The sequence below is a fragment of the Leuresthes tenuis genome, unplaced genomic scaffold, assembly GCF_036924035.1.
Source record: "Leuresthes tenuis unplaced genomic scaffold, fLeuTen1.0.hap1 SCAF_4, whole genome shotgun sequence".
Lineage (NCBI taxonomy): Eukaryota > Metazoa > Chordata > Actinopteri > Atheriniformes > Atherinopsidae > Leuresthes > Leuresthes tenuis.
This window is the reverse complement of record NW_027325358.1, coordinates 26,278,812-26,292,454: the sequence shown is the minus strand read 5'-3', so window position 1 is coordinate 26,292,454 and position 13,643 is coordinate 26,278,812. Positions and strand designations below refer to the sequence as shown.

The following is a 13,643-nucleotide window of genomic DNA, read 5'->3' as shown; positions in this document are numbered from 1 at the left end:
GGTTGAAGCTGTGGTGGATTTCTAGAAATCTAATTCAATGTTTTTATACTCCAAACATTTACCTCAGTGTGAGAGCTATTGGGAAATGCACAACATTTCAACAGCAGCTCATTCATCAATGTAATGTTGATTTATTAGAGATTGTAAAGCAATATATATTCTCTTTATCGTCCCTGCCTTACAGGTAAAGCCTCAGTTTGCCACCTCAGTCCCATTTCTGACTCACCTGCAAACAATTCTTATGTAAAACTAGTTGGTCATCTTTTTATAAATTTCCCGCCAAAGTCTGCAGCATTTCAAAGGATTCTCTGTTAACTTGCAACTCATCACACTGTCATATATACAATGCAAACTGTGTTGCAAATGCATCGATTCACACCATTTGTCACATTTAAATCCTTTAAAAATGTACATTAAAAAGGTCAACCGTGTTATAGATAAATCGGACTCGACTCATCAGATCCCAGTTCCTTGTTCAGCAGACAAAACGGTCACGGACCACCTCCAAACTAGGACTTAGTGATTGGATCTGAATGGTCTTATTTGGGTTTTTCACACTAGTGCTTAGCACTGTTCACGTGTGGTTGGATCAACCAGGACCTCTAAACAGGATTCTCATTTAAAAAAAATAAAAATAAATAAAGTGTTTACCCAAAATGTATCAATAAGATTTTAAATGTGTAGTTTGTAAATTTGTTTTCAAATATTATCGCCACAAGAACGCAGAGTTTTATCAGACAAGGTATAGTCTTTATCTGTTACCTGAAAATAATCATCATAATGACAAGAAAATAGCCACATGACCTAACTAAGACTGGTAAAAGATGCTAATTACTACTGTTAATGTGCGGGCTGGTCACGATAACATTGCCACCTTCACTCATTTACAGTTGACATTATACAGTTCGCTGTATGAAGACACTTCCTCATTAACCGCCACTGTTCCTCTTTGATAATTCACACACAACAACACACAGCACCACATCAATGTTTGCCCACAGAATCAGCAAATCCCTTATGGACAGTGAAAATTTCTAGCTACAACAGAAACTGCATCCACAGCATTAACAGAACATCTTTTTTATTATTACCAGTTCAGAGGAAATGTTGCAAGTTCTGTATCAGATTTCAGTCCTTTATTGCCTTCGTGAATTGAACTGTAACTGCCTAATTTTTCTTCCCATCTGTATGCGTACTCTCAATTAAATCTGTTATAGTATCTATTGACATTTGTAGGAAAAAAATGCCCAATTCAACTGGTTGCAATTCTTTTTTTTTTTTTTTTTTAGACAACTAAAATGTGTTTCTCATCTCAGCATGTTTTTGATCACCTGTGGTTATTAGTTACAAACTAATCCTGTAATTTATCTCAGAAGCACTGGGCCTTGTTTAGGGTAGGTGTTTATACATCTGTTTAATTACAATAAGATGTTCCCTAGAAATGATGCACACATTTTTGCATTCGCAGAAATGATCTTGTAGCACAGGGAGATCAATTAATCACAATACATTGAAGAGATGTTTGTTCATTGTTCATAGTAACTGCTCCAGCAGTAAAATGGAATTTGCAGGTCTTAGTAGGTGAATTTGTGACAAAATATATTAAGTCTGCTGTAGTTCTAGAGACTGCTGGCCTAGTTAACTTTGTATGAAACTTTTTTTTTTTTTTTAAATGAAGGCATAAGTATGCCTGGTACAGTTGAATTGAATGTGCATTGTTATAGTTGTTATACTATAGCAACAGCAGTTGCTATAGCTGTTCATTGATACATACTTTCATTTGTTTATATCATTAATATCAGGCTCTACAAGTTCATCAGTGTCAGACCACTGGCTAATCAGGCTGTCAGAGGACAGCAAGAGAGGCAGTCTGGTGTCTCGCTCCTCCACCACCTGCCCGTCATCCATGCCTGACTCTCCAGAGTCCCCAGTCTTCCATGACAATGGCTTTAAAGAGGACAGAGGTAAGTGACCACTCCTAATATTGATCTTAACAATTTAGCTATACATTTTTCATTGAGTATAAAAGCTAAAATCTTGCCCTTTCTTTGTAATTGTCAGGGGGCTTTGAGAGCAAGCCATTTGTCAGGGGTCTCAAGGGGCGCAGTGTAAGCATGAGAGCCCCCAGCAAGACCAAAGAAACCTTGAGCAAAGTGTTTCCTCTGCGCTGGTCTTTTGGTTCCAAGGACAGACGAAAACCTGACCAAGTGCCTCCCCAGGTCCAGGATCCTGACCTGGTACAGTACTTGGAATCTGGCCGGCGACCCCGGTGCACAAAGGATTCAATAGTAACGCTGATGAATGAACCACGTAGCACAAAGGAGGGCCGTGCAGTAAATGTGCGGTCTTCCAGTGGTGGGAGTATAAGTTGTGTGGGTAAGACTGGAGAGGAACCGTCTTTAACGCAGGTCCCAGAGGGCCAGAGGAGACCATCAGAGAAGACATCCAGTCTGAGACGGAATAAGGGAAGCCACTCAAGAGAGGAGAGTACAGCTAATATCAGTTCTAGCTCTAGCAGCAACACGCTCACCAGAAGGAAAGATGCCAGGAGGCAAAGCTCATCCAAATCCTCACAGGACACTGAGACAAAACAGAGCTCCAGTGGAGTTCATCACAGCTACAGTACTCCTAGCCTTCAGGATGGGACTTTGAGGAAGCAAAAGGGGGGCAAGGCTAGCGGGGATCACCACAGTGCACATGAAGAACATTCAAAGACCAAGAAAGAAGAGGTACCCAGGACCAATGATGGTCTGCTCTCTTTTATTAAAGGCAACTTCCGAAAGAAGGATAAGGACCTTAAAAAGTCCACGGAGGGTGAGTCACGGAAAGGAGGAGATGAGGAGGGGGACAGAAGGACCTTTTCAAGGGCAATACAGTCTAACGGAGCAGGAGGAGGCAGAACAGGAGCAGAAGGAGGCAAGTCTAATGGCTCGAGCCATGACGTTGATGAGCTGGCAAACAGGAAGGTGAAACGTGCCACTGACATCAAACGCTCCCAGAGCTCCTCTAACATACCCACCAAAGCAGAGAACAGCATACGTAGAACGGCATCCTTACATCATAATGGGATGTCTACAGCACCATCACGGAGCGCAACTGCAGATAAACAGTCGAATGGCAACCTGCAGAGGACTCGTTATAGCACATCATCGCTGGGGCACAAAAGGGTAGTACCTGAGTCCAGCTTCTGATGCAGCGATATGATACACATCCACATAAAGCCTTATACCTGATGGGGAGGACGTTAATTCCCATCTCTTATATCAAAGCAATAGAGCTTCATTCACAGAGATGCACCTTTTTGTTCCCAGAAAATTGACTGGAGTGCTTTGCACTATACAGTTGAGAGATTAAGCAAAGGGTCATTTAAATAAATACAATTTGAAATGATTTGGCCTGTCTTTTAAGGGGAGGGGAGCCCATCTCAATTCTGTTTTTAATGACTTAAAAGAAGTGCCTGAGCAACCTAAATGCAGTGTAGACCAATGAGTTTTGCCTGTTAAGCACTGAAAGTGCACAAATACAGACTTACCATATGGATTTGTGTCTTATTCATGTATTATGGGTGTTGAAAGTCATCACTCCATTTTGAACTCTTATGGTTGTTGCTTACAATCAAGACGCTCTGATTGTGTTCATATATAAGAATGTATTATGTCCAATTGATTAAAATGGTGCGTTGAGGCCGCAGCTTATGATTAACATCAGTTATTCATCTTTAATCCCGTGTCTGAGGTTTATGATGGGTTTTTAATCAAGCACTGTGTTATCTCCATATTATTAAGGAGGTTGTTGTTTATCCAGTGCTTTAACTTTCAGGAATTTAAAAAAGTGCATTTGTCTTCTGTGAAGTGTAATATTGATACAGTATGGACATTAGGACAATAATTTTTTTTACATCAGTTAACCACATATAATTATTTTCATAAATGTTCTTTCTTTACGGCTTTTTTGTGGCCTCTCTGATTATTGATTGAGTTGCAGTGTTTTCTGAATGTATTAACTGTCAATAGATGCATTAAGCTGTGGGCGAAGGTGGAAAAAAAAATGTGTGAACCTTTGTATCCATATCTGTTCTGTGGAAGGCAGGGTAGGTGGTGGTGGAGGGGTCCCCATTTGCCTCATTTATGTGAATACTCCCCAAAAAAATGGCTGCTATGGAAAACGACTGGTGGTTGGTTGTGTGGGATTTGATTAGAATATATCAGACGGGAAAAAAAGCTTCTCTGTTGCAGAGACAAACGTATTCAAACATAAAACAGGTAAAATCTCGCCAGTTCTAAGAGAATATTCCAAAATGGATACAATTGGAAGTTTAGATAATCTAATAGAACATAAACACTTGGCACATTTTAATATTTATGCCTTTTGTTTACCTTTTTTATATGTTAATACAAGCTAACTGCTGTTGGTCGTCAACATTAATTGATGCCTATGCCAAGAAAAGTGTGTTTGTTCAGAATCTTTTAGCACATTGCTCTTCTTGCACTTCATGGGAGTTTTCTTTAACCCCACACATTTTTTTTCTTGATTTTGACACTCTAAATGCATAACTACTGAGCATAGTCAAAGTACTTGCATTGTGTGAGTTAACATTAACAATAAATCGTATCTAATCTAATGCGAGACGCAACCGCAGTTCCAAATTTGATGGGATGCTGTGTAAAGCGAAATAAAGAGGATGCAGTGATTTGCAAATCTCACGATCAAACCTAGAAAACATATCAAATGTTGAAAATTACATTTAAATATGTCATGGAAATATTAGCTCGTCTTGAAAGAAAGAACCTCTGAACACTGATGACAGTCGTTCGTCTTTATTGTCGGCCAGTGGGCGACGCTGACATCTGGACAGCACTGACTCATATCCAGTTCTTTTGCCTTTCTGTGTAGTGATTTAATTTCATTGTGATGAGCATAAATCATGTCACATAAAGAAATTATTTTACAGTAAAATGAATACATAAAAAAAGGATGATTAAACATTATTGTATTTGACTGTATTTCTTGTTTGATTTGTTTCACTTGCACAATTTGAAATGGTTCCTTTTTAAATCCAGAACAATGTGGTTTGTGCAGTATTAGAACCTAACTCAGCCAACGAGACACCAGATGTAGTTGATTTAATGTAAAATGAAAAAATAAATAAATAAATAATTATATTCACGGGCAAGAAAAATTACATTTGTGGTGTAGTTTATGTCCCTCAAGCTGGGCCCTACAGAGTTAAGAGACCTAAAAGTAGTTGCTTTAAGACTTCTCTTTACCTTGCGGACATCCACGTGCTTTACATGTATGGTTGTTTGACACGTGTGTTGGGTAGTTACTGGAAGAAAAAAAACATTAGTTTAAATTATGTTTAAACTATTGTTCATTCCCTGCAATCATTACAGCAGAACTTTAACAGTAAGCTCTTCTTGGTATCGGATCATGTCCTCAGGGTTCTAGGGGCCAAACACAATTCCCAAAAGCAATGTAACAATGTTAGCATGATAGCAATGGAAAACTTTTTCTTTTGTTTACTTTTATTTTTGCTACTAACTTGAAATAAGAGATAATAACTTGTACAGAAACCCATATCTCTATTCAGTTGATTATATGATTTTATTGCTTAGATCACGGAATTAATACTTAATGATGACAAAGTTTGGAAACTTTGTCATCATTAAGTATTAATTCCGTGTCTGTATGTCATTCTTTTAATAGCGTCATTATGGTCAATGTAGGCCTGTTGTGAGACCCTTAAGATATTCACCCTCAATCTCAGCACTATGAGTTATATTTAAAAACCTTCAATTATACAAGTTAATTGTAATCAGCCTGTGTAATAAAGTGGTAACCAAATATTCTTTTGATTCATAAAGTGGAGCTTCTATAGAGCTGTAGTCTGTGTGTGAAAAAGATCAAACAATGTCAATACCATCTCAGTGGGCATTCATTTTGACTTACATGTTTTTCTGTGACTCTGCTGTTTTACTTTTGGTACAGTTGTCAGAAACTTGGTACTGTCCTTCAGTATGTGAAAATTCTTTGTACTTCTTGTTGAGCTTATAATAACACACCGTTGTTCTGAGTTTAGGTTTCTTAAAGTGTTTTATTTCTGAGGAGAGGGTTTGGTTGCATCTAATTGTGATACACATATATTTTTGGGATTTTGTGTTTAGCATTTTGTGGGTATTCTACTTTCTCCACTAAATTTCTAAGATTCCTTCAGCTTTCCTAACCCAGCTCGCTACCCTTGTACACGAGGACTTTGTTTTAATAGTTGCAACTTTATTTTGAAAATGTCCACATTATGATGAGTGTTAAGCTGCGATGTCAAATGAAAGAACAGCTTAACTCTAAAATATACATTTTTAAAGCTCGTTCATTTTTTAGCTACTTTTGCTTCATGTGTCATTATCAGTGTTTTATAAAGACCTCCAATCCTCATAATTTTTGCTTAGTCAGCTTAATAACAACTTGAATGAAAACAAAACATTGTTTAACAGTGTTTGGCTAAAGAGAAGGGTGACTATGATTGGTTTTTAGGTTATCTTGCTGTACTTGATCATAGATTTGATCAGTGACACACTGATGTATTATACATTTGTTAGCTATTTTTGCATCTATTATCAAGTTGGGGGAGTTGCAAATGCTACTGAAGCAACAAGAACTTTACTGAAAATGTTCAATTGCGCACTGTTTTCTCTTTGAAATGTCAAAAGGGATCGACTGTGGGGTTTTTTTTCTTTTTTTTTTACTACAGTTGCTATTTGCCTGTCTTTAAAGTGGTTTTCAAAGTAACATTTTTAATCAAAGGCACAAAAAGTCAAAAACACATGAGGACAAGTCCCCAGTATAGTGCTTTTTGCAGTCCTGCTCCATTCAGGGAACTGTGGCTTTTTAATTAACATGATTAGTGCAGACATTAGGACGATTTCATAAACTTGCTTTCTTTAAAGCATCAACCCTCGTTATCTTTATCCTGTCAGACAAGCTGAGAGCCCAGGCCTGCATTTGAAAGAGAAGGGGAAACTTGTAACATGTACTCGCCAATATAGAAACTTTATATATGAAATAGATCATTTTTGCTTCCAATAATTCTTCTTCTTTGTTATTTCTCAGAGACATCAATGTTTTCATGTAAAAGTCAAAGAATTTAAACGGGGTCATAAATTCTGCCTGGCTTCGTTTTTCCACATCTACACAGTGTTTACTGGGCCTGACTTAGCACTTGCACATTAACGTTTTTTTCTGGTATGAAGATGGGTTTTATATGCTATTTTTCTATTGTCTCTGATACGAACTTATGTATATACCTGTGAATAGGCACAGGCAGAACTCTGTATTTCTGAGAAAGGATAATTACAGCTACTTAACCGGTAGGGTGCATTAATTCGGAGTAATTTCTCATTGTATCGAAATTAACTGACACTCAGTATATTCCACTGTTTTGCATAAGAATGTAATAAGAATGCTTATACTGCTGTTTTTGTTTGAATTCTCTTCTGTACATGATGGTATATTATGTATTTGATATATTTTTTCAATACAACAAATAAAAAGATGTTATTTATGATTATGACTGTCTATTTTACTGCTTAAATGATATAAGAATTACACTTTACAACTTTCTCTTTATTGTTAAAACAAAAAACTAAGCTTTCACTTAGTTCTCCTGCTGTTTTAATACAGTTTGTGTACCTGCCGTTAATGTATATGTTGAGAGAGTTCATTTTGAGGGGCATTATCAGTGGGCACAGATCAAACTGCATGTGAATAGACCACCAGCCAGTCAAACCAACTGTGCTGTATGTCTGAGCCGCGTTCATTTTTTTGCCCAAAGTAATGAAAAAAATAAGACCGCCCCACATGACCAAAAGCCATCCAAATCTGTCGCATTTCAGATAAATTATATTTTTAGCTCCAGCAGAAGCAGCACAGTCAAAAAAATAAATAAAACAGATCTATAATAAATTCTGTTTGAGTGGGAGAGTGGTGACATGTAATGTATTTAAATTACAGGATGACAGTGGAAAAAAAAAATGCCAATGGATGGTAATTTAGCAGATTTCTCAAAGTGGAAGTGACTCAATGTTGTGGTGGCCAAAATTGAAGCTCTTAATCGAATAATTATTGAGACTTCAGAGACGCTTAAGTTCTTCAATGAAAACATTTCCCATTTGTGTACTTTATTACATTTATTTCAGTCACTGTGTGATTAGACAAGCACATTCTTTTACTTTAATTTTTGTGTCCTTTTAGGTGTTAGAAAAAAAACTTGATAGGGTTTAGGAACCAAAGAGATTTGGCTAGGGTGAGGAAACTCCTCAATTTAACGGCCGATCATGGAAAAATGCATGGGAATAGACAAAGGCTCAAAAATTGTACTGCAGCACAGCTCCCATTGTGCTTCTGATGACATTTGCAAATGACTAGTACCTAAAAATGCCTTAATGGAGGTTTACTTGGTGTGGAAAAAAAAAAAAAAAAGAAATTCTTCACCAGCAGTTGCAACTGCAGTGGTTTGAGGAAGACTCATTAATGACAGAACAGGGACACAGTTTATGAAAATGATTAGGTTTGAGAACACCCAGTGTTCTAATGTTGATAATCTGTTGAATTCTTACACATCAAGTTGCTTAAATGTTTTGGATACCATTGCTCTTGTCAAGGTTAGAATGGTTAAAATTAGGCAAACAGCGCCATGGAGAAGAGAAGAGTCGGTCAGGGTACAGAAAAGGGAGTGCCGGAGCGCCGAACGGAAATGGCGCAAGTCAAAACTCCAGATTCACGAGGTTTACAAAGACAAACTATGCATGTTCAACCAGACTTTTCGTAGAACAAAGGAGAGTTATTTTTCTGAAATCATCAAAAACTGCAGTAACAACTCTCCTGTTTGCTACAGTAAACAGATTAACAAACCCTCCAGTTTCACTGCCTTTAGAACTCATTTGTACATCTAAGTGTAATAAGTTTGCAATATTCTTTAATGACAAAGTTCAAGGCATTAAAAACGCAATAATTTCCACAGCACAAATAAATACTCTGCAGCAAGCTAGACACCTAGAGCTGACACAATTCACACCTGTCACTGACAAAACAGTCGAAGAGATCATCTGCAGTCTGAGTTCATCGACATGCTGCCTTGAAGACTGGGTGGGAATCTCTGGTAGTGCTTTAAACTGGTTCAAGTCCTATCTTGAGGACAGAAAGTATTTTGTTGAAACTGTGTCTCTGACCAAATATCTATGACCTGTGGGGTTCCACAGGGTTCCATCCCGGGACCCCTATTTTTCAATCTGTACATGTTTCCATTAGGCCAGCTAATATGCAGGTATAATGTGTTCTACCTCAACTATGCTCCTGCTGGTGCCCAGAGTCAGGACTAAACAAGGTGAGGCTGTGTTTCAGTTTTATGCTCCTAAAATCTGGAACAGTCTTCCAGAAGATGTGAGACAGGCCTCAACTCTGACAATGTTTAAATCCAGGCTGAAATGACTCTATTTAGTTGTGCATATGAAAACTGAAAGTAATTTATCTGCACGCTTTGCTTTTATTTGAATTAATTATTGATTATTCTTTATGTTTTATGGAATGATTTTATTTGCCTTCTTGTAATTTTATGTAGTTGTAAAGCAGTTTGAATTGCCTTGTGTACGAATTGTGTTCTACAAATAAACTTGCCTTGCTTTCAAATCCTGACCTTCTCCTAAATTCATTTACTTTTCTACTCCTGGGATTACCTTCTTCTCTGCTTTGCTCAGTGGTTAGAATGAGTCATCCAATCACCGGAAGGTTGGTGGTTCAATTCCCACTCTCGCCACTCAAATGTGCTGAGTACAGGAAAAGACGGTTAGGCTGGTTGAGAGGAATGATAAATCCAGTGGTGATGCAGGTAGTCCTTACTGTGTTAGATGAGAATCCAAGTAGGAGAGGGGGGTGCTGGCTGAATGCTGAGGCTCTGAGTCCACGGTGGGGCGAGCAGGCAGGTAGTGGAAGGCGGTAAACGATCCAACTGTGAAGCAGATTCCGGCACGGGCAACCTGAGCTCTGAGATCAGGCAACGGGAGCAAGACTGGGGGAGACAAAGACAAAATGTCACACTGACAAAAGGTTCTCTCTGAAGAGATAAGAGGGAGCCGTATTACCACTCAGAAAGTGAGATAATCTGGTGACGACTGGAGCGCCTGCAGATCCTTAAAAAGGGTGTTCTGACGAGGGTAGATGAAGAACAGGCAGGAGTGATCCAGCCTCCGCCCCAGACAACACCAACCCAGAAAACCTGCCCCGCCCTCACCTAAGACTCAGAAACCAAACAACAACAACATGGGTTAAAAGCAGAGGACAAATGTTGTGTACATGACTGTATGCATGACAATAAATCTAATCTAATCTTAATCTTAAATCTTAAATAAAGATTACGGTTAGGAGTTAAAAGTAAAAGGTTAGGTCAAGAATTAATGTACAAATATATACATACACACATATAGATAGAAAGCGATAGATATGTACCGGTATTTATTTTAATGTATGGGATTAAATTTAGGTTTTCACCCACCCACGGCTTCTAAATTTCTGTTCAGTTTTGTTAAAACAATATTATACTGTATTTCATGTGTGAAATGTATATATGACATGGTGTTTACCTACGTTTAAGACCCAGTAGGAATCAGATCATTTCAATGTCCTGACAAGTTAAACCTTAGATTAAAAGGACAGGTAAGGACAAGCAAGGTGCCCTTTTTCAAATCCTGTATAACTGCATGCTTATGACCTTTTTAATACAAAGTGACAACCTTAAATAAACTATTAGTATATATTATGCTGACAAAATCCACCCACATGGGGTTTATGTCATTGAAATGACATTTTCTTCAAATTACTTAGCATAAACCTACATTCTAACCAGGCGGCAGTGTATCTTCTCATCTATAGTAATAACATCTATTCCTGGAACAGTTCATGCTTTGGAAAATTGAAAGCTGTTTTTTGTCAGCACTGCAGTTGACAGGAGGAGGTTTTGTCACTATTTCGCTCCAAACGAATTAAATGATTTTTTCTTGTAGAGGAGCAAAATAATCTTCAGATAGAAGTCATTATTTTACAGAGACTTGCTTTTTAGTTTTCTATCTCCTAGAAATGAGATAATTGGATTTAGTAATAGAAATGGAATGTCTGAAAACATCACTGCATTATATGATTTCCAACCTGATCTCATGACAAAAAGTATAAGCTGCACATTGAAGAATAAATCCAGGACACGGGCAGACTTGTTGGTATTTCCAGACAGAGACTGGGGAACAAGGAATCCCGGAAGCAGACTGACAGATGAGATTCACTTAGCTGGTGTAGCGGGGCGAGTGGACAGACATACGAAGACGTTGGACGTGTCCTCCGTACAGACGGCTACTCAGACTGGGGACGGGTGGCATGATGTAATGTGATGTGAACAGAAAACAGAAAACAAATGTTAACAAGATCAACTGAAAGGTTTACAGACTAGACATTGTCTAGATTGGCTCAATGTTACTACTTAACGTGTACGACAACCTGGTAGGGATCAACCATGAAAGATTAACTGTTGGATTGATGAGATGAAGGACCTCAGCTGCATGCAGGGAACCAGCCAGAGAACAGAGACAAACAGGTCCACGCACATACCCACACACAGGCTGGCCGGAGGAAGAAGCCCCACATCAATCAAACCGCTCATGATAGACTCAGGAAGTGCGTCCATCCGCCTCGAGCAATCAGGAGTTTTAGAGGACAGGATAGAGGGGACAACAAGCACCATGATACCAGGCCAGAGATAGCTGCTGGGAGGGAAAAAGGAGAAACACAAATCAAAGACAGCAATAATGTCTATATATGCATGGAGAGTATAGGGAGCAGAATGAGGACAGGTTCCATTTGCATCATGGGAGGTCACTTTTGGTACTAGAGTAGGATTTATAAGCAAAGGTTTCATTACAGTAACCTTAAAAACATGCTGTAAATAGCCTATCAACTTACACTGATCGATCATATCCAATATGGAAGTTTTTAGGGAAAAACCATCTTGAACTGTCCACTTGGCACTGGATCTAAAATGCAGTTTGGTGGTTTAGATGCTCAGAGAGCTTGATGGAGTATAAACACAAATCAGGTATTGCAGATTATTCTAGAGTTACTATACTAGCTACATTAGCAGCAGCAGAAACCTACCAAGGCATTTATCATTGAAGAAGTTAATGAAGTCATCACTATGCGGAAAGTTAAAGGAATACATGGCTCAACAGGACTATGACTCTTAGTCAGCCTGACTACAGTGCTGAAAAGAAACCTGGGGTTATTCTTGTTTTCTTCAATCAATGATCAATAGCAAGGAGTTTTAGCTTTGTGAAGGGCTTTTGTATATTATTAAACTATCTTTTTAGTCTGAGTGAAGTTTTTCTAAATTAATGTAACAGCATTTTCCTTAAGGCTTTTTTTTTAAAAGTCTGCAGATGGGAATGAGACCACAGAGCCAGGCTCCTGTGACTGGTTCCCTTCTTTTTCAGAGGGGCAACATTTCTTAGTGTTTCTGCATTAAAGCTGTAGTTCAAGATAATAAACTTGTGTTGGCTGAAAGTTTGGGTGACTCTAATAATGGAATTTATTTCTAAATTAGGTTTGTCTGATAGACAACTAAATACATCTCTTTTAAGATACTGTCCAGTCAGGGAATGTAAACTCAAAAACAAAATGATCAGATAAGACAGCGTTGTCTGGAAATGCTGTTGATTGTTCCCTTTCAGTGCCTAACTTCAGAACAGGATCAAGGGAATGATGAAGAGAGATCCATGGTTGAGGAACGAAACAATGAAGAGAACAAAAGTATTTTATCTGGCTAAACAAATAAAAAGGATCTGCAACGGAGCCAACAGAGAACATTTATACCTAGAAAACCTTACCGAGGGCAGGTGGTGGTAATTTACTAACTGAATTCAGGAAAGCAGAGAGCAAGAAAACAAACTGAGGAAAAGAAATGCAGGACATGAACAGACATCAAACATGACCTGAACCACACAGAAAACCTAAAATCTTAATGATTAAGTGGCAGGAACAAAACAAAACAAACATCCACAAACCATAACAGATAAGTCTATATAGATTTTAAGAAAAGACAAATTACTCAAATATGGAATTGAAAATGATATTCAGGCTGCAATTTTCAGCGTCTTCAATGAATGTTAGTCACCCATTTCAATGATTTTATCTTAACTCAGCACTAAGACAAAAAATCTGGGAAATCAGACTGATTACACTTTAGGTCAGAGAAACATAGAGTCTGTCTTAAAGAGCCATTACTAATCTTTGGTCCAGGACTGATCAGGAACCCTGATTGGAAGATAGCCGCCACTACTGCCTGTGGTTTGAAGAATGGGAAAATTTAGACCGCTAAGGGAAATGTGAAATGTAATTCATGCTTATATGACCCTCCTGCTGCAGCCAGGTTTCAGTAAGCAAAATGAATTAAAATGATGATCACCAATGCAAAATGTTGCAGTTTACCTTACAATAAAGGTAAGAAACCTATACAATGATTACCGGTAGTATTCTTTACTAATTTTTACAAACAAAAATGACCTCTTGCTACAATATGACGTTTTTTCTTGACGTTGACGTCCAACTTTGAT

General features: G+C 38.1%; 1 protein-coding gene across 1 annotated transcript in view; it reads left to right on the top strand.

The window, feature by feature from the left end:
* usp43a (ubiquitin specific peptidase 43a) overlaps positions 1–7,561 on the top strand; it is a 110,306-nt gene extending 102,745 nt beyond the window's left edge. Inside the window, exons 15-16 of the mRNA XM_072383456.1 lie at positions 1,803–1,964; positions 2,062–7,561. Of these exons, the coding sequence (XP_072239557.1) occupies positions 1,803–1,964; positions 2,062–3,191 (1,292 nt within the window). The 3' untranslated portion in view covers positions 3,192–7,561. The remainder of the gene's footprint in view (positions 1–1,802; positions 1,965–2,061) is intronic.
* The last annotated feature ends 6,082 nt before the right edge of the window (positions 7,562–13,643 follow it).